Source organism: Gymnoscopelus braueri, assembly GCF_963280865.1.
Source record: "Gymnoscopelus braueri genome assembly, chromosome: 21".
NCBI lineage: Eukaryota > Metazoa > Chordata > Actinopteri > Myctophiformes > Myctophidae > Gymnoscopelus > Gymnoscopelus braueri.
Genome location: NC_137623.1, coordinates 43,010,853 through 43,032,771, shown reverse-complemented (window position 1 = coordinate 43,032,771; position 21,919 = coordinate 43,010,853). Strand labels below are relative to the sequence as shown.

The window sequence follows — 21,919 nt, the reverse complement described above, 5'->3', positions numbered from 1 at the left end:
AAACTCCAATGAAAACATTTGCAATGACAGGCTCTGTGTAGTGGTGGGTCACATTTGTATACTAAAGTGGTTTGTGTATAAAGTGCAGTATTGCTTTCAAGTAGTACAGGATGCGTTGTCAAATAAAGTGCAAGAAGTTTTGTTATCAATGAACCATTATTTTAGATTGTACTTAAAGGATGTAAACGCAGGACTCTCTCTTATGGCCATACATCTGGACATGTACACTGTTACACACATCAGGTAGATGCTTTATACAGTGAGAACAGAATTGGTCCTAGTATTGATCCCTGGGGGACCCCAACCGAACATGTGAGGTATTTAACACTGTTGACACTTACACACTGTCTTCTGGTGGATAGATATGAACTAAACCACTGGTTAGACATAAGGTGCATAAGGTACAGTATGTACATGTGGTTATACATAAGGTGCATAAGGTACAGTATGTACATGAGGAGACATAAGGTGCATAAGGTACAGTATGTACATGAGGTTAGACATAAGGTGCATAAGGTACAATATGTACATGAGGAGACATAAGGTGCATAAGGTACAGTATGTGCATGTGTTTAGACATAAGGTGCATAAGGTACAGTATGTACATGAGGAGACATAAGGTGCATAAGGTAAATTATTTACATGAGGAGACATAAGGTGCATAAGGTACAGTATGTAATTGAGGTTAGACATAAGGTGCATAAGGTACAATATGTATATGAAGAGATATAAGGTGCATAAGGTACAGTATGTACATGAGGTTAGACATAAGCTGCATAAGGTACAGTATGTACGTAAGACATAAGGTGCATAAGGTACAGTATGTACATAAGACATAAGGTGCATAAGCAGCAGCTATATACTGTTCATGATTATGTGCAATAATCCTGACCATCGTCTTCCTGGAAACAGATGATGTAACATCATATCTTTAATCTGATTGGCTGATTATTCTAAACTACAGAACGAGTCCTCCTTCATTCTCTTTCAGACCCAAGAACTTCTCTTTCAGTAAACATCTGTTTATTCTGATCTGTTTATTCTGATCTGTGTATTCTCATCTGTTTATTTTCATCTGTTTATTCTGATCTGTTTATTCTCATTCTCATCTGTTTATTCTCATCTGTTTATTCTCATCTATTAAATTCAGTTCAGTTTTTATCAGTGAGGATGAAGATTACAGCCACCCTCCTCATCCTATCCTCTGTACTTCATGTCAAAGCGATCCCAGGAAGTAAGTACATTAATATATTTATGTTATTATATAATACATACATTTATATCTACTGTTATTATATAAAACCAAATATGAACAATGCACAATACAAACATATAACCTATTTATGACTCTAACATCACGCAGGCAGCCCGCCTCCCACTGACCCAGGGGAGAAAAAAAAGGGGGGGCGGGGGTGATTGATAGCTGTGGCTGCCAATCGCCGGGTCCACTCGGGTATTAGCGTAGTCACCCGGAGTAGTGACCCGGAGTCACTTCTTGTAAATGGATTTATTATTTTGGGTAACATGCTTACCCGAAGACCCTCTAATAGACACATAATATACATACACAATCACACCGTTTAGCATTGTGTGGCAATGTTGTCTCTCTCTCTCTCTCTCTCTGTCTGTCTCTCTCTCTCTCTCTCTCTCTCTCTCTCTCTCTCTCTCTCTCATTCTCTCTCTCTCTCTCTCTCTCTCTCTCTCTCTCTTAACTGGTGATGTTAAATTATATAATAATTCTGATTGGCTGCTGAGTGAATAAGGAAGTGAAATTAACGTTTGGGGAGTTTCCAGTGAGAACCTTCAACCACACACACAGACACACACACACACACACACACACACACACACACACACACACACACACACACACACACACACACACACACACACACACACACACACACACACACACACACACACACACACACACAGTATTATAAAAAGCAGTAATTACACTTGTTTTGGATAACTTTTTTTATTAATGGACGTTAAAGGAAGGAGGTTGTGATGATATGTGCTCATCAGTCCAGTAGGTGGCAGTATTAGTTTACCTTGTAGTCCAGAGAATGGTTTAAGTGATAAAAGCTTCTGGATCATGTGACAACTAACTGCCTGCCTGCCTGCCTGCCTGCCTGCCTACCTGCCTGCCTACCCCCACCTCTCCCTCTCTCTCTCCCTCTCTCTCTCTCTCTCTCTCTCTCTCTCTCTCTCTCTCTCTCTCTCTCTCTCTCTCTCTCTCTCTCTCTCGTTCATATCAACATGTCTCTCTCTCTATTAACTGGTGATGTTAAATTATATAATAATTCTGATTGGCTGCTGAGTGAATAAGGAAGTGAAATTAACATTTGGGGAGTTTCCAGTGAGAACCTTCAACCACACACACAGGCACACACACAGACACACACACACACACACACACACACACACACACACACACACACACACACACACACACACACACACACACACACACACACACACACACACACACACACACACACACACACACACACACACACTTTACTACCTGTATATGCAATATTGAATCTTGAATGTTGGTCCAAATACGTAAACATTAAAACAGATGTTAGGAACCGTTGTTGTGACATCATGGGAAAAAAATCTGTATGAATTACTTCCATAATAAAAATAAAGAAATTAATACAAATATTTTAATCAGTTTCAGTTTGAACTAGAAAAAGTGCTCCCCGGAGCACAGGTCTCCGCCAGGTCAGGGTAGGTTATTGTGGGCCAGCAATGTTCAGAATTCGCAAATCAGGATGGAATATAAAAAATCGGACAGATCCATCTTGATCACTTGACTATAGAGATAATGTGTACTGATTTGCATGATGTTTGGACACAATTTGTAGGAGTAATATAAAAAAGAAACATGGGCCTCCTGGTGGCGCTATAATAGGGCAATGTTAAAAGGGTGGCGTTTGTTCTTCAACGTAGTGCGAATGTGCGCGCAAAGTTCCACCGCAATTGGACGCTGTGTTCATGATTTGCGGCATTTTGTTAAAAACGGGCCACTCCTGCAAACTTTAGATGTCAATGTTAGCCAATGAGGATGGAATATGAAAAATCAAACAGATCCATCTTGATCACATGACTATAGAGATCATGTGTACCAGTGTGCGTGAAATGTGGATACAATGTGAAGGCTTAATCTCAAAAAGATTGTTTTACATAAGTCGGCCTCCTGGTGGCGCTATAAAGGGCTAATGTGAATAATGCAGGGCAGATGTTTTTCCTTGGCCTCTAGGGAGTATGCGTGCAAAGTTTTACGCAGATCGGTGCAGTTATAGTTAAAAACTCAAATCTGCCTTTTATAGCACCACCATGAGGCTGATTTGAAAATGTTCAAGTGGCATTTCTTCCTCGGCCTAGTGCGTGTGAAATTTCACGGAAATCGCAAGCTGCGTTCATGATTTGAGGCATTTAGTTCGAAACGGACCAATCTTGCAAACTTTGGAAGCCAACCTTAGCCAATCAGGATGGAATATGGAAAATCAGACAGATCTGTGTTGATCACATGACTATAGAGATACTGTGTACAGATTTGCGTGATGTTTGGATAAAATCTGTAGGAGTAATGTAAAAAAATATGTTTTGCTCAAATCGGCCTCTTGGTGGCGCTATAACAGGCCCATGTGAAATATTTGGGGCAGAGGTTCTGAACTGGCATCCAGGGAGTGTGTGTGCATAGTTTCGCTGCGATCAAGCCAACAGTGCGGGAGATTAGCTGTTCACAGCCTTACACACACACGGACGGACGGACACACACACGGACGGACGGACACTCTCTCGCCATGCCTTCCGGCCTGGCGGAGACAATAAACGTTTGACAGGAAGCTACTTTTAATATCCAACCTTTCACGTCATATAAGAACCAAACATGATTGTTTAACATGATGATTATGTGTTATTGTCACTGTGAAGAAGTTTATTGTTGAATTTAATTTCATCTTTGTTTTATTTCCAGTGTTCCATGAGCAGATTAAAGTCCTTGGCTGTTCAGACACAGTTAAAGACTCATATAAAGAGAGCATGTTTGCACTGGATGGTGAAGTGTTGTTCTATGCAGACTTCAACAAGGGGAAGGTGGTGGAGCCTCAGCCTCCGTTTGTAGATCCAATCACCTTCACAGCAGCTTATGAAAGAGCTTTGCTTGATCAGGCGTACTGCAAAGACCAGCTGGACAGCGTTCGCACTGCCTTGAAGAAACCACTAGTGAAAGGTACATGAATACTATTAACGCAATAGTTATTAACTAAAACGGTTGAATATATTTAACATGAATGAAAATGCAGCAAGAATGTGGACTTCAATAGCCTTTTAATAATGATAACGAGTGACCTCTGAGTTTCACATTTACGCTAGGCGGGGGAATAAATGAGACACACACACTAACGTAGGCTATATAGTATGTTTTTCATACATGAGCACACACAACTGAATCAGTTCTGTGAAGCTCCCATGTGGCTTCCTGCTGTAAATGTAGCTAGCTTTGGGTAGGAGGGGGGTTGAGTGGTCCCACTCATTAACTATTCTATTGTCATTTAATTAGCTTAAAATGGTTCTTAATCACATTTCCCATTCACCTGAAGACGCTCCCTTGTCTCTCACAGTGAGTTGCAGTCAGTGTGTGGGCTGCTAGTAGCACCCTATTACTCTGTGGCTGTGGCTCGCACGCACGCTCGCACGCACGCACGCACGCACGCACGCACGCACACACAAATAAAATCAAGATAAACACACAAATAAAATCAAGATAAACACACCAAAATAAAACGTATCAAAATTGTTGGCATATTGGCATCATCATATTGTATTCATCATATCGTATCATATTGGCATTTCGCTCTCAAAATAACTGCAAGTGTTATCTCTGTTTTCCTGGAAATACATGACGGGGTCTGACAGAGAGAGAGAGAGAGAGAGAGACAGACAGACAGACAGACAGACAGACAGACAGACAGACAGACAGACAGACAGACAGACAGACAGACAGACAGAGTCCTTGTTTACTCAGCCACGCTAGACAACTGGACACATGGAGAAACAAAACTTAACTGGTAGCTCAATCTCAATATTTAAGATATTCAATATACATTCAAAACATTTTAATTCCATATTTCACATGCCTGAACCTATTTTAGACTTTATATAGTGACATATTTGGCCGATGGGGGGCAGTTAGCCCATTGTTTATATTATACAGATGATAATAAAACTGAACATTAATGACCTTTTTAATTGTGTATTTCCAGAAGGATATGTTTACTATGAGGCTTCCTGCTGTGTGTTTAACTCCAGTGAGCTGAAGGACATACAGTACATATGGTCATTGAATTCGATGGTGATGAGATCATCAGGTGGGACAGTAGAGTAGATCAGTTTGTTGGATACACTGAGTATGGTGTGAAGAACGCAGAGCGCTGGAATACCTGGTTGGTATACCAAAATGGGTTCAGAGCAGAACGAGAGAGATGCAAACGCAACATTGGGAACTACTACTCCAATGTTCTGAACAAGAGAGGTGAGCTGATCTCAGAGCAGCACTCAACACTCATCACCTCATAAACTATAACATGAAATCATAATAAATGATTCTATTCAGAGATGATTAATGGTGTTAATATTGATCTTATAATGATTATAAAACATTCTTTAATCTTCTGAGAAACATTTCAGATCCTCCTAAACACTTAAGCTTGATTTATACTGTATCCTAACACGCTGTCACGCAGTGGAAATAGCAGATTTACAAGTTCTCAACAAGTGGTGTCACCATCGTATACCGAGTATAAATGAAACATAGGCCTATAGATCTATTTCTGAGTGTTTTCACCTACACATAATGACCTGCCTAAAATAGAGACACCAGGATTTTTTTAATTAACTTAAAAAAGAACCATACAGGCTAAAACACACCTCTATACACTTCATTTCATCACCTGATTTTATATTTTAATTATTGCCTTTACTAGTTTGTTGTGTATGTTTTTAATCAATAATCAGTAATATTTTACAGGATTATGTGTATTGTTTTGTTTGTTTCTACTCTTGTTCAATCAAACTATTTTCATTAAATGATATTGCTTGGTTTATTTTAGTTTATGTAAAGCACTGTGTTACAATGAATTATCTAATATGTTTAAATTACATTATATGAATGCATGTTGTAGAAAACAGTAGAATATTGTAAAATCTGCAGTATTCTATGACATTTTGTTCTCTGGCGCCATCTGGTGGCCAAACACTGACATTTACAATTTACAATTTATGTGAAACGGGACTAAGAAAGATATGCTGCTGGTTCCAACTGGTGTTACACATTTGTTTTATTGTCTCCGCCACGCCAAAAGGCATGGCGAGAGAGTATGTTTTACCCCCTGTTTGTCCGTCCGTCCGTCCGTCCGTCCGTCCGTCCGCCCGTGTGTACGTGTGTGTGTGTGTGTGTGTGTGTGTGTCCGTCCGTCTGTGAACAGCTAATCTCCCGCACCGTTGGCTTGATCGCAGCGAAACTGTGCACACACACTCCCTGGATGCCAATTCAGAACCTCTGCCCCAATGTTTTCACATGGGCCTATTATAGCGCCACCAGGAGGCCGCTTTTTGCAAAACACATTTTTTTACAGTACTCCTACAGATTTTGTCCAAACATCACGCAAATTGGTCTCAAATCTCTATAGTCATTAAACAAAACGGGTCTTTCAGATTTTTCATATTCCATCCTGATTGGCTAAAAATGGCTTCCAAAGTTTGCAGGACTGCTCCGTTTTGAACAAAATGCCTCACATTATGAACACAGCATGCAATTTCCGTGAAACTTTGCACGCACATTCTCGCTAGGCCAAGGAAGAAATGCCACTTGAAAATGTTCAAGTGGCACAGGCCGATTTGTGTTTTTTCCTATAACTGCACCGATCTGTGTAAAACTTGGTATGCGCATTCCCTAGAGGTCAAGGAAAAACCTTTGCCCTGCATTTTTTACATCTGCCTCTTATAGCGCCACCAGGAGGCCGATTTATGTAAAACATATTTATTTATATTACTCCTTCCGATTTTATCCAAATTTCACGCAAATCGGCACACATGATCTCTATAGTCATGTGATCAAGCCGGATCTGTTTCATTTTTCATATTCCATCCTGATTGGCTAAGATTCACATCTAAAGTTTGCAGTAGTAGCTTGTTTTCAACAAAATGCCGCAAATCAAGAACTCAGCGTCTGATTGCGGTCAAACTTTCCACGCACATTCACACTATGTTGAGGAACAAATGCTACTCTTTTAACACTGGCCTGTTATAGCGCCACCAGCAGGTCTAATTTAGCAAAACACATTTTTGAAACAAAATGCCTCAAATCATGAATGCAGTGTCCTATTGCCATGCAAGGCCTAAGAAGAAATGGCACCCCTTTCACATTGGCCTATTATAGCGCCACCAGGAGGCCACAATAACCTACCTGACCTGGCGGAGACCTGTGCTCCGAGGAGCACTTTTTCTAGTTTTTGTTGCTTTTCTGCAAAATAGATATTAAATCGCTCAGTATCACACACTGCCTCTGCAAAGAATGCATGTGTGTCCTTCATTGAACAAACTCTCACTGACATTTTTAAATCACGTAATAACATCAAAATCAAATTACTAAATATAATCATTACTAAATATTCAATAATCAAGTCACATTATTAACATTCACATTAGTTAACTTCTTACTTCTTTCCAAAATAACCCACTTCCCTGTATAGTATAAACCCAACGTTCATATAACATGTCACATCACATTACATAAGATCACAGTATCACCTATCATCACAGAACATAACATCACTATCTTACTCCAGCATGGCTTCTGCCTTCTGCCCATGCTACAGCTACTAGAAGCACGCTCCATGCTCTTTTAGCTGATCTGAGTGAGCGGAAGGGGTTGTAGATCTGGGGTTGTGGATCTGGCTTGAAGATATGGGGGTGTCATACATTTGGTTGCTTTGTACTCTGTGAGGGCAGCAACTGGGAGCCAATGGAGGGAGTGTGGTACAGTACAGGGGAGAGCTGGGAAACGTGAAAACTTGGCTGGTTGAAGACCAAACTGTTGCGGCTTTCTGGATCATTTGGATCTCATTTAGATGATATACAATTATTAATGATAATGACATTTTCCTATGACTGGTATAATAATAATAATAATAATAATAATAATAATAATAACTAGAAAAAGTGCTCCTTGGAGCACTGGTCTCCGCCAGGTCGTTATTGTGGCCTCCTGGTGGCGCTATAATAGGCCAATGTAAAAAGGGTGCCATTTATTCTTAGGTCGTTCACGGCAATCAGACTCTGCATTCATGATTTGAGGCATTTTGTTCCAAAAATGTGTTTTGCTAAATTACCTGCTGGTGGCGCTATAACAGGCCAATGTGAAAAAGGGTGACATTTCTTCCTTGGCCTAGTGGGAATGTGCATGGGAAATTTCACGGAAATCGCAAGCTGCGTTCATGATTTGAGGCATTTTGTTCAAAACGGACCAATCCTGCAAATTTTGGAAGCGAACCTTAGCCAATGAGGATGGAATATGGGAAATCGGACACATCCGTGTTGATCACATGACTATAGAGATACTGCGTACCGATTTGCATGACGTATGGATAAAATCTGTAGGAGTAATGTAAATAAATGGTTTTGCACAAATCGGCCTCCAGGTGGCGCTATAACAGGCCCATGCATCCAGGGAGTGTGTGTGCACAGTCTCGCACCGACCGGGCCAACGGTGCCAGAGATTAGCTGCTAACACACAGACAGGACACACGGACACGGACACACAGACACACGGACACACACACGGACGGACGGAGGGTAAAACATACTCTCTCGCCATGCCTTTCGGCCTGGCGGAGACAATAATAATAATAATAATAATAAACTTATGTATCCAGTGGAGCCCAAAGTGAGACTGAAGTCAGAGACTCCCCCTGGTGGTGGTAAACACACTCACATGCTGAGGTGCAGCAGCTACGACTTCTATCCTAAAGTGATCCTGGTGACCTGGTTGAGAGATGAAGAACCTTTGACCTCTGGTCTCTCCTCTACCGATGAGCTGTCTGATGGAGACTGGTACTACCAGTACCACTCCTACCTGGAGTACACACCCAGGTACACACCTAACAGACACCGATACATAGAAATACACACCTCTACTGGTACTACCAGTACCACTCCTACCTGGAGTACACACCCAGGTACACACCTAACAGACACCCATACATAGAAATACACACCTCTGCTGGTACTACCAGTACCACTCCTACATGGAGTAAACACCCAGGTGAACACCTAACGGACACTTATAAATAGAAATACACACCTCTGCTGGTACTACCAGTACCACTCCTACCTGGAGTACACACCCAGGTACACACCTAACATAGACATACACACCTAATAGACACTTATACATAGAAATACACAACTAATAGACACCTATACATATATTATTTAAGAATAAAACAATTGTTACTCACTTGCTGAAAATAGCCCATTAACTATTTGCCTGCACCACGGTGCCCCCCCTCTGCACCATGGTGCCCCCCCTATGCACCGTGGTGCCCTCCTCTGCACCGTGGTGCCCTCCTCTCTGCACCGTGGTGCCCCCCCTCTGCACCGTGGTGACCTCCTCTCTGCACCGTGGTGCCCCCCCTCTGCACCGTGGTGCCCTCCTCTGCACCGTGGTGCCCCCCCTCTGCACCGTGGTGCCCTCCTCTGCACCGTGGTGCCCCCCTCTGCACCGTGGTGCCCCCCCCTCTGCACCGTGGTGCCCTCCTCTGCACCGTGGTGCCCTCCTCTCTGCACCGTGGTGCCCCCCTCTGCACCGTGGTGCCCCCCCTCTGCACCGTGGTGCCCTCCTCTGCACCGTGGTTCCCCCCTCTGCACCACGGTGCCCTCCTCTGCACCACGATGCCCCCCCTCTGCACCACGGTGGCCCCCCTCTGCACCACGGTGGCCCCCCTCTGCACCGTGGTGACCTCCTCTCTGCACCGTGGTGCCCCCCCTCTGCATCGTGGTGCCTTCTCTCTGCACCGTGGTGCCCCCCCTCTGCACCGTGGTGCCCCCCTCTGCACCGCCGGGCCCCCCTCTGCACCGCGGTGCCCTCCTCTGCACCGTGGTGCCCCCCTTGCACCGTGCTGCCCCCACCTCTGCACCGTGGTTCCCCCCTCTGCACCGTGGTGCCCCCCCTCTGCACCGTGGTGCCACCTCTGCACCGCGGTTCCCCCCTCTGCACCGTAGTGCCCCCACCTCCACTACTGATCGTAGTGGAGGTGCCCCCCTCTGCACCGTGGTGCCTCCTCTGCACCGCGCGGTTCCCAACGCCCGCCCCCCCCCCCTACCCGCCCCCCCCCCATCTGCACCGTAGTGCCGACCCCCCTCTGCAAGTGGTTCCCCCCGCTCTGCACCGCGGTGCTCCCCCTCTGCACCGTGGTTCCCCGTCTGCACCGTGGTGGAGGTACTGATCATCCTCCTCAGATAGAAAACATGCTGTGCTTTTTGAAGAGGATCATCAGCAGAAAAGTGTGTGTGTGTGTGTGTGTGTGTGTGTGTGTGCGCGTGCGTGCGTGCATGCTTGCGTGCGTGGGTGCGTGCGTATTACAGATCAGGAGAGAAGATCACATGCATGGTGGAACATCCCAGCCTGACCGTGCCTATCAAGATTGACTGGGGTCAGTTACTTTATTCTACTGTAATCTACTGTAATGTGTTACACTACACTCTGTTTTAAAGGTTCAAAGATTTTTCTCTTTTTGTACCTGAAGGTACATTTGTTTTGCAGAAAGGAAACAAAGCAATCAAATTAAAAACAAGACACAATAATACAGACACCAGAAATAAAAATCAATTAAAACTAGAAAAAGTGCTCCTCGGAGCACAGGTCTCCGCCAGGTCAGGTAGGCTATTGTGGCCTCCTGGTGGCACTATAATAGGCCAACGTGAAAAGGGTGCCATTTCTTCTTAGGCCTTGCACGACAATCGGACACTGACTTCATTCATGATTTGAGGCATTTTGTTAAAAACATTTGTTTCGCTAAATTAGACCTGCTGGTGGCGCTATAACAGGCCAATGTTAAAAGGGTGGCATTTGTTCCTCAACATAGTGTGAATGTGAGTGCATTAAGTTTCACCGCAATCGGACGGTGCGTTCATGATTTGCGGAATTTTGTTCAAAACAAGCCAATAATGCAAACTTTAGATGTCAATCTTAGCCAATCAGTATAGAATATGAAAAATCAAACACATCCGTCGTGATCACATGACTATAGAGATCATGTGTACCGATTTGCGTGAAATTTTTATAAAATTGGAAGGAGTAGTATAAAATAATGTGTTTTACATAAGTCGGCCTCCTGGTGGCGCTGTAAAAAGCAAATGTGAAAAATGCAGGGCAGATGTTTTTCCTTGGCCCGTAGGGAGTGTGCATGCAAAGTTTCACGCAGATCGGTGCAGTTATAGTTAGAAACGCAAATCGGCCTGTTATAGCGCCACCATGTGGCTGATTTGAAAATGTTCAAGTGGCATTTCTTTCTCTGCCTAGTGGGAATGTGCGTGTGAAATTTCACGGAAATCGCAAGCTGCGTTCATGATTTGAGGCATTTTGTTCAAATCGGGCCAATCCTGCAAACTTTGGAAGGCAACTTTAGCCAATCAAGATGGAATATGGAAAATCGGACAGATCCGTGTTGATCACATGACTATAGAGATACTGTGTACTGATTTGATATTATCTGTAGGAGTAATATTAAAAAATTGGTTTTGCACAAATCGGCCTCCTGGTGGCGCTATAACAGGCCCATGTCAAAACTTGGGCCAGAGGTTCTGAATTGGCATCCAGGGAGTGTGTGTGCACTGTTTTGCAGCGACCGGGCCAACGGTGCCGGAGATTAGCTGTTCACAGACAGATGGACGGACGGACACACGGACACACGGACGGACGGATGGGGTGGAAAACATACTCTCTCGCCATGCCTTTCGGCCTGGCGGAGACAATAATACAATAAAACATCCTAAAAAAGTAACCATTCTAATAAGAAGGTCATGACAGGAGCCTCACCTACTTAGAGCTTAAGTGTCACGTCTAGATGAGGTACATCATCTTAGTTTACTAAAAGCTGCAGGTACAAAGACATTTATAGAATGTATAGAATGTATCGAATTTATCGAATTTATAGAACTTATAGAATTTCCACATCGGGGTCAGAAGCTGCTGGAGTGAAGGGGCTGAAAGTGACTGTAAAGTATGAGAACAGCCCTGAGAGATGGAACTGGTCTTAAATAAATGCTGCATTAATATCAATGGTAATGGTCTTGTGGTTAGAATGACTGCCCTAAGATTGGGAGGTCAGGGTTCGATCCCTGGCCGGGTCGTACCAAAGACTATCAAAGTGGGACCCAATGTCTCCCTGCTTGGCATTCAGCATCAAGGGTTGGGTTGGGCGGGTAAGTCCCTGTGACTAGAGTCACATCAAGGGTTGGGTTGGGGGGGTAAGTCCCCTGTGACTAGAGTCACATCAAGGGTTGGGTTGGGGGGGTAAGTCCCTGTGACTAGAGTCACATCAAGGGTTGGGTTGGGGGGGTAAGTCCCTGTGACTAGAGTCACATCAAGGGTTGGGTTGGGGGGGTAAGTCCCCTGTGACTAGAGTCACATCAAGGGTTGGGTTGGGGGGGTAAGTCCCTGTGACTAGAGTCACATCAAGGGTTGGGTTGGGGTGGTAGGTCCCTGTGACTAGAGTCACATCAAGGGTTGGGTTGGGAGGGCAAGTCCCTGTGACTAGAGTCACATCAAGCCGCCTCATGCTACAGAAACAGGAGATAGGCTCCTCCCCCTATGGGGTCACATGGCTCGGCAAGGCTTACTTACTTAACCCATTCAGTCCAGGAACACATCTGTATAATTTTATCATTCAGCTATAGCCGTTATTTCATACTTTGGGCTATTCAAAAATAGCAGATACAAGCTTGTAGCGCGGCGCTGAGTGCCGTGCTACAAGCTTGTAGATCTGCTATTTTAGAAAAATCGAGAACATTTGTGCAAGTCTCAACAAATGTCTTCATTTTTTAAATGAAAAACAATGTTTGCTATAATATCAGTAGTCCTCAAACTTTCTATTGTCAAGGACCCCCAACATTACAGCTGATCCCCCTCAAAATATGTTGTCCCATGGACACCCCCCCCCCCCCCCCCCCAGAAGAAATGATTTGAGTACAAAATGTAATATAATATAATATAATACATTACAATATAATGTAATATAATATAATATTTGTATTGTCAGATGAGTCCATGCCAGTGAAGTACAAGCTGGCCATGGGAGCATCAGGTCTGTTTCTGGGTCTGGTCTTGTTCCTGTCTGGATTCATCTACTACCAGTGGAAAAAAGGTGATTAACATGTTTAATCAACATGTTTAATTAATTATTATACTACCAGTGGAAGAAACAAAGTTATTAGCATGTTTAAATAACATGTTTCATTAATTATTATACTATCAGTGGAATGAATAAAGTCAGATCAACAGGATCACATGACATGTGGAACCCTCACAGAAATGCAAACAAACAAACAAACAAACAAACAAACAAACAAACAAACATGTAAAGCCACAACCTAAAATGGTTTATATTGGTTTAGAACCTTAACCGGTTTAGACCAGTTTAGACAACCTAGTTAGAGGTCAAAGTGTGTTCTATGTTGTCACTTTTAGCTTTAATACATCAGTGTTACATTTAGTCCTAAATAATAGTCAAATGTTCACATTAGTTCTGATGCATAATGTGACCCTGATGACTGGACCATAATGTTGTTGTTGTTGTGTTGTTGTGTTATTGTGTGTACATTAATGCATTTTATGGAGAGATACACACAATAGTACACAGTACATAGGATTAATTTGTGTGTAACTGTCTCTCTTCTTCTTCTATCAGGTCGTATTCTGGAGCCGACAACAAATGAGAATCTTTAGACTCCTCCCACACACCCAGGTTCACTTCCTCTTTCTTTATACTAAACTTATTAGCAGTTTGGACCAATCATCATCAATCAAATATAAAAATGTTTTACAGCCTGCAGGAGTGTAGATCCCATAGCCTGAGAGGACATTCAGGTGATTCAGTCAGTTCAGTGAAGAGACGACACAATGCAGCCAAACTCTGAACCAATCATTTGAACTAAACAGTTCAGTGAACTGAACCCAATGATTCAGTTCATTGAACACAACATTTCAGTGAACTGTACCCAATGATTCAGTTCATTGAACACAACATTTCAGTGAACTGTACCCAATGATTCAGTTCATTGAACACAACATTTCAGTGAACTGAACTGAACCCAATGATTAAGTTAATTAAAAACATTGATCATTCCATCACTAGCAGGATCAAAGACAGAACCTTGTGGTCCAAAGGAGAGTGTTCTACCAACTGAGCTGCCCTTCCTGCTAAGATACACTATTGACAAAGTATTGGTCAAATGTTGTTTGAATGGACTGAGTTGTATCTACTTTGATGGTTACTGTAGTTAAAGGGAGGCTGCTGGGAGGTTAGGTTTTTAAGTAGTTTACTATTTGTTCATGATCTATTAAATATTTATAACATAGTTTTAAATCATTAAATCACTAACCATTAACAAACATTTAACAAGTCATGAATAATAGATTTGGTAATGATTAATGTACTATTATAAGGGAAGGTTATTCTAAAGTGTTGTCACACAGTTAATACATGCTGATTCTTATTGGTTTATTGTCTTTTCACAGAACACCTGGGTGTGTTTTCAGAGAAGCAGAGTCATTGCTGCCCCCTGGTGGAGAGAGGAGGAAATACACGTGTGTCCATTCAGCTTTTAAATACTCTTAACAGCAGCACAATGATGACATCAACCTTTTTCACAAATGAGTCCCTTAAAAGTGCTAATTGGCTAGCCAAGGTACGGACTCTGTCTTTTCCCGGTGTTTTGCCCAGGTCGACATGGTTTTGAGGTGAGGTCAGGGTTACGGCTAGGTTTATATAGACATAGTTTTTGTGAGGTTAAAGGTCAGGGTTTAAGGTTAAGGTTAGGTTTATAGACATAGTTTTTGTGAGGTTAAAGGTCAGGGTTTAGACGCCACCTGGGCGACACACCAAAGGAAGAGGGAGTCCCAATTAGTGTGGGCGGTTCATCAAATTACTTTGTATAGTTTCTGTCGTCAGGAAACTACACTATACATTATATTGAAACATTAAATAAATGATTACACACTCAATCAGAGTTCTTCATAACATTAACATCCATCTGAATGGAAGTCAGTCAGCCATGTTTGTGAACAAGGTTTTATTATTTTATAATTGACCTGTGGTATATTGGTCATTATTTGCTTATATTTTAACAGTATGCAAGTCAAAACCATATAGAAATGTAACCTTGCTAAAGTCAGAGGAATAATGTGTTGTTGACTCAGACCCAGCCTGGCATCTGCTACTCAGGGACTCTGCCCTGGGGTGAAGTGTGATTTACATCTCCATTGTAACCTGAAGACATCAGGTCTAGGCTTCCTGACATACAGTTGCTAATCAGATAGAGAGACAGTACCATTTGCTAGTGTTCAAAGGACTTCAGAGCTTGGTCAGCTGGTGGGGGCTCTCATTGACCCCCACCCCACATGAAGAGGGGAGATCAGATCTCATTACAACTTAGGAGGGAACCACAAACAAGGAATCTTCTCATCAATAATTACACCAACCTAGAGTTAACGTTAGGATTTTAAACTAACTAATAATGTTCTCAATGATTAAAATAATAATGTTCACAATGATTACAGTTTGTCTGACATTTGGTATACAAAACAAAACACCAAATCCATGTTCAATGCATGAATCAAACTATAATGTTATGATGTAAATAATCCATTAGAGGTTGACATCACATGATTTAACAACAAACACATTAACATGCCTCCATGTTTAACTGCAGGTCTTACAAACATTGATTATTTCACATCATTTGAGAAATCTAAACTAAACAGTCAGATGACCTCTGCACAGCAGGGGGTCTGACAGGACACACTGAGTTAGATGATATTTAGAACATTTAGGTTTGTCTGTTTATCTGATTTAATGTTGATGATTGATGAGTTCAATCAGACATCTGTTATTTTTGGAACCTGATTTGATCAATACATCCAGTAATCAATTCCTACTGTTAATTACCAATATCTAAAGTGCTAAGAAAACTGGGCAGGGCTGCCTGTCAGTTCATAAAAAGCTTGTGGATTCATTTATTTGTCAGTTGTTGATGATCAGGACACACGGGTGACAAAAACAAAACCTTCAAAAAGTATTGTGTTTACTTACTCTATGGGAGAATGATTTCAAAAGTGGAATCAGCTTTTATTAAATATAGATTTTTAATTATATCATTTATTTTATTGGAGGAACATGTCAGACATGTCCCCTCCTTCCCCCCTGGGATATGCGCCCCTGATCATGAATGGTTTGAAGTTCAGATGTTAGATTTTGGCTTGAATTAGCTTGGCTTGAATGGAATGTCACAATATCAATAAAGGAATAAGACACATATTGGGCGTCATGTTTTCTTACATTTCACTCATACAGTATTTTTCAGTAAAGTGTCAGCCCAGTGCCAGAGATTCTGAGCATTTTTCCCCATCTTTAAAGACTCACAGAACATGTTGTGTTTTGACTAAAATTACACAAAATATCTCAAAAGAGGTGTGGCTGTCTACTTTACCCGGGGAAAAAAGTGAGTTGCTAGCATGTACGGTTCCTTACTTATCAGCAGTTGAGTACAGCTTGGTTTCAGCAAAATCAGCCCTTTTCAAATGGAAACCTGAGATAACAGGCTTTTAGTGAAAGATGCTCTCTGGAGCAGAAATCTCTCTGTAGCCTTTAATTTTTCTCCTCCGTGGTATCAGATATGTGAACCTTAGTTGTTATCAAACTAATTACAAAAAAATAAAAATAAATAAAATCAAAGTAATTTTTTACAGAGTTTTACATTCAAAGATCAGTTGTGAAGTGTCAGCCCAGTGCATCTTTCAGTGCACTAAATCTATTGCATATCTGTTTGTGTCACAAATACTATATATATATATATATATATATATATATATATATATATATATATATATATATATATATATATATATATATATATGTTACAGGTAAATTGGCATTCCAGGTAAATTGGAAAAGAAGCGCTTGTTTTCGCGCTCCACTTCCAATTTACCTGGAATGCCAATTTACCTGTGACACACACACACACACACACACACACACACACACACACACACACACACACACACACACACACACACACACACACTACATCAATGGCATGAAACAGAATATAAACAATATATACAGTCTACAAAATAGTGTCCACAAAACCCAGAGGTAAAAAACTATTCACCATTTATTTTAGAAAAGGGATAATTAGCTTGCTTCCAGTATACATATAAAAAACAATACTATTCGATGTTCAAGGTTGTACTTTATTGCATCTTGTGTACAGGTACAAAAATGTAAAACTTTTTTACTTCACCGTTTTCAATTTTCAATACTTCTACTCCACTACATCTCAGAGACAAACATTGCACTTTTACTCCACAAATTATTTGAAAACTTTAGTAACCCTATACACTTGGCTATTTGAAAATAGCCGATCTACAAGCTCACAACGCGTCGCCTTGATCTTGTAGCAGTTGGCATGTACTGTGGCTCTGAGTGGTACTTCTTATAACACTCCTCCGGGTGCAAGGCCACATTGCATTTTTTACAGTACCACCTCGTCTCGCTCCGATTGGGTGGTATAGAGCAAAGCCTGCATCGCCTGCGTGGTCCCGCGCATCCGGTGGTGGGAGGCAACTTTGCCAGTACATGGCCTGCCAAGTCGGGCTCCAGCCTAGACTGAGGGTCGTGGAAGGGTGCCCTTTCTGCCCTAGGCGCCACTACAGGTGGAGGGGCATTCCTCCCTTCTAGCTCACCCCCAGCAGCTCTCTGGGTGGGCTGGGCTGGGCTGGTCCAGGACTTTATCACACATTTCATGAACTCTAGAAGACATTTGCATTCGCCCTGTGGATGCTTGTTCCTGTAAATGATAAATGCATTGTACATACAAATTTCCAACAAATAGGTTACAAATTTGTTTGTCCACTTGTTGGACTTTCTGACAAACGGGTAGTACGCAATGCTCTGGTCCAATCTATCCACCCCGTTCATGGACTGACAACACAAGAGGGCTTCGATTTATCCACTATCCGACTCGGCTCATCCTTCCGGCCTTTCTGCCATACTGTGACGTTCTCGGTCTCGTTTTCATGGAAAGTGGAGATCATTCTCACAATGTTCTTGTCCCGCCACCCCAAGACCATCACCTTGTTGTTGTGCCTTGTAATGATCTCTCCAACTTTCAGGTCAGCAGTAGTGAGCTCTCGAATGAGTGGTGGTTCGCCTCGGTTCCGCCGCAGTGTACCGCAGACATGGGTCTGGAGGTTTAGCAGTAAGTCACACATGCCTACAGAGTTATAGAAATTGTCCATGTATAATCTGTGGCCATTACCGGCTAAACCATCCAGAAGACCGACCACTGTGTCAACCAGGGGAATCTGTTCTTCTCCACGACCGCAGTATGGCCTCATATTGAAACAATATCCTGTCTCAGAGTCGCACACGATGTAGGATTTTATGCCATATTTGATAGGTTTCATGGGATTGTACACCTTGAAACTTAGCCTCCCACGAAACAGCAATGTACCTTCATCTATACAAATGTTTTTGTTTGGTTGGTACAATTTGGAGACAATATAATCCAAAACTGGGCGGATTTTGAACATCCTGTCCTTGCCAGGTACAGGTGTAGCATTGTCACTGAAATGAAGGAAACGCTGGATAATTTGAAACCTGTTGCGACTCATAGTTTTGTTGAAGAAGGGGGTAGAGTAGAGGTCTTCAGTCGACCAGTACATCGAAAGCTTCCTTCTACTCATCTGCAGCTGGACTGGGTCCCCCACGTCCTTTACCACGTCCTGCACCTCTGCTACGCCCCGGCCTGCCACAAGCTCCACCTCTGCTCCGTTGCCGACCTGTAAATTATAGAATACATAATTACTATAAAATACATTTGTTTTCATTTGTGTGGTACTGTAAGTGATGGATAATTAGTAACAACTATGGTTCACATATCTGATACCATTGAGGAGAAACATAAAAGGCTACAGAGATTTCTGCTCCAGAGAGCATCCTTTTAGCTTGCAATAAATATATATAAAAAGATACTATTGTCTGTCACAGTCACAGTTTGAACTATTATTCAGCACAAGAACTTTTTTCTTACCTCTCTTGGATCTGCCAACAGGTGGTAAGGTAAACTCCTCCTTCTCCAACTCCTCCTCCCCCTCCTCTTCTAAAATCACAGTAGTAAAATAGAAAATAGTTTAGGAAATATGATCAAAATCATTAGTATTATTTACACTCCCAGCATATCTCAGGCTGGTCCATGAATTTATGATGTAAGGTAAGGTAAAATGATTCTTACCGTCACTACTACTGCTGCCCACATCAGCACAGCCACCTGTAGCGCCCCAAGCCCCACTGGCACCAGGCAACTCTAGTCAGGGCTGTTAACAAAAAAAGGGGGACACGGCTGACAAAAGCGCCAAATTTTTTCTACATGCTCTCCATCACCATAAGTTTCATTTTGGACGGGGAGCCACGTCATCAAGATGGCAGAAGGCGGCCATCTTGGATTTCAAAGATGGCCACCATGTAATATCTATAAGTGCCAATATCTCGGCTTCAAAGCCACTTAGAAGGTCAATCTTGGTGTCAAAATATAAATTTTCTGGGTCAAGGAATGCAATAAAGCTATTGAGAATTCCACTAGATGTTTATTTGTGCCACGATCAAATAAATATGGTCATTCTAGCAACATATTTACATAATTTTCAACTCGGTTAGCAGTCAGACACAGAAAATGGAGCATGGAGCATGAAGTGAATTGACATTCAAATTATCTGTCACATTGACAACTGCAAAGCTCTGTGCAATTCCAGTGTGCCTTCTTGCATGAGCACCTTGCACCACAACCACGTTTACAACCGCACTTGACCAGTTCATTGCAGGCTTTTGACGCCATCGGTAGAATGCTCCACACAGGAAGCCAGACCTGGTTGTTGTCATCCAATGTCCATTCCCATCTTTCTGGACTGGGTGTCGGCTGCTGGGCCAGTTCAGACGTGGACCAGATCCCAGACTGGTAGGCAACTCGCTTCACGTGCTGCAACAGTGAATTTTGCGTTGGTGGAATGTGTTCCATCGCTTTGTTCTTCTGGCAGAACAACTCTCGCCGTGCTTCATTGACAGATTCCAAATCACTTGTCTTATCATACATGATGACTGTGAAACGCTCAAGAAGCTGAAAGTGTTGGGCATCTATGGTCACTGAAGTGTATGGATTTTCTGCCATGTAGTTGAAGGCCTGGGTGACCTCAGGGTAGGACTTCCATGCCACCCATGCTGACTTCTTTCCTTTCCCGCAGAATGCTGATGTTGTGTCACAGCCTGTGTAACAGTGGAAGATGGGAAGTGCTGTGGACTTGTCTTTGCCCAGAGCATGGCAGATGGTTTTTATATGAACATAGGTGTAGTTCTTGCCAGTGCCAAAAGCAACCCAGATGTCTGCAGCTGGATACTTGGTGAGCAGGGCATGGAACTTGCCGATGAGGATAACGACAACATCCGTATCCACAGTGCGTATCAAGCAGGTAGAACAGCCATGTTCCAGGGCATCAAGCAGGTGAATCAATATCCTGGTGTCGGCCTCTTCGTGGTTACATGGCAGCATGGAGTGGCTGGTGTCTGTGCCGACCACTGTGATGCCAGATGTGATGAAGACCAGCTTGCCCTCTGGCCAGGCGGTGGATGCAATCTTCCCAGAGAGAAAGGTAAAGAGTTCCTGCTTGTTTATAGGATCACGCAGGAAATCTGGCCAATTCCCCGGCAGCTTGTTCTGACCAGCCACCTTCCGTCGTATCCCTTTGCCACGCTTCTCCCTTGTTGACTCTTTTATGCTGCTGGTGATGTAAGTATCCCAGACCACATCAACTCTTTTGGAGATCTACAAAGCCCAATCCATTGTGTGCAAGAGACGAGATTGGCAAGGGGCAGGCAATAATCTAAACTGTGTAAGGCAAGGGGTCGAAAACCAAAGGGGCAGTCAGAGAAGGCAGAGGTACCGGCAAGGGCTGGGCAAAAACGTAGTATAGAAAACAGAACAGAGATCAGTTAGGGCAAACAACTTGATTTTGAACAATGCTTGAGAGCTTGGGTAAACACAAGGCAATCTGGCAAGAGACTGGAGAGAGACTGAGGCTTAAGTACTGTAGGCATGATTGCAGGTGAGTGAATGCAGGTGATCACACTGGCAGGAACCAGATCCAGACACACCCACACCCTAGGGACTAACAGGACACAGGTGGAGATAACTAATAATCACAGGGAGGAGAGACAAGGCACGTAAACAGTAACTAGGCAGACAGGAAACAATAGGAACGATACTACAAAATAGATAGGAAAAATAGGAAATAACAAGAGTCAGATCTGTTTAAGTTTAATAAACACACACACACACACACACACACACACACACACACACACACACACACACACACACACACACACACACACACACACACACACACACACACACACAGATGTTGTGCATAATCTAGACGAAGCATGCATAATTGTGTACATATATTGCCAGAATTTACCAAATTATCTAATATTGGCTGAATTAGTCACTTATTGATATTCCCTATAGTTTTATTGCATTCCTTGTCCCAGAAAATGTATATTTTGACACCAAG

At 42.6% G+C, this 21,919-nt stretch overlaps 1 protein-coding gene across 1 annotated transcript; it reads left to right on the top strand.

Moving 5' to 3' along the window:
• The first annotated feature begins 215 nt into the window (after positions 1-215).
• LOC308077096 (H-2 class II histocompatibility antigen, E-B beta chain-like) lies at positions 216-15,693 on the top strand. Its single transcript, XM_080417650.1, has 9 exons — positions 216-317; positions 1,151-1,234; positions 3,992-4,246; positions 5,280-5,548; positions 8,949-9,165; positions 10,660-10,727; positions 13,335-13,439; positions 13,983-14,039; positions 14,813-15,693. Exons 4-8 carry the CDS (start codon positions 5,350-5,352, stop codon positions 14,018-14,020), a joined length of 627 nt encoding a protein of 208 aa, XP_080273776.1. The 5' UTR covers positions 216-317; positions 1,151-1,234; positions 3,992-4,246; positions 5,280-5,349; the 3' UTR covers positions 14,021-14,039; positions 14,813-15,693.
• Positions 15,694-21,919: the final 6,226 nt, after the last annotated feature.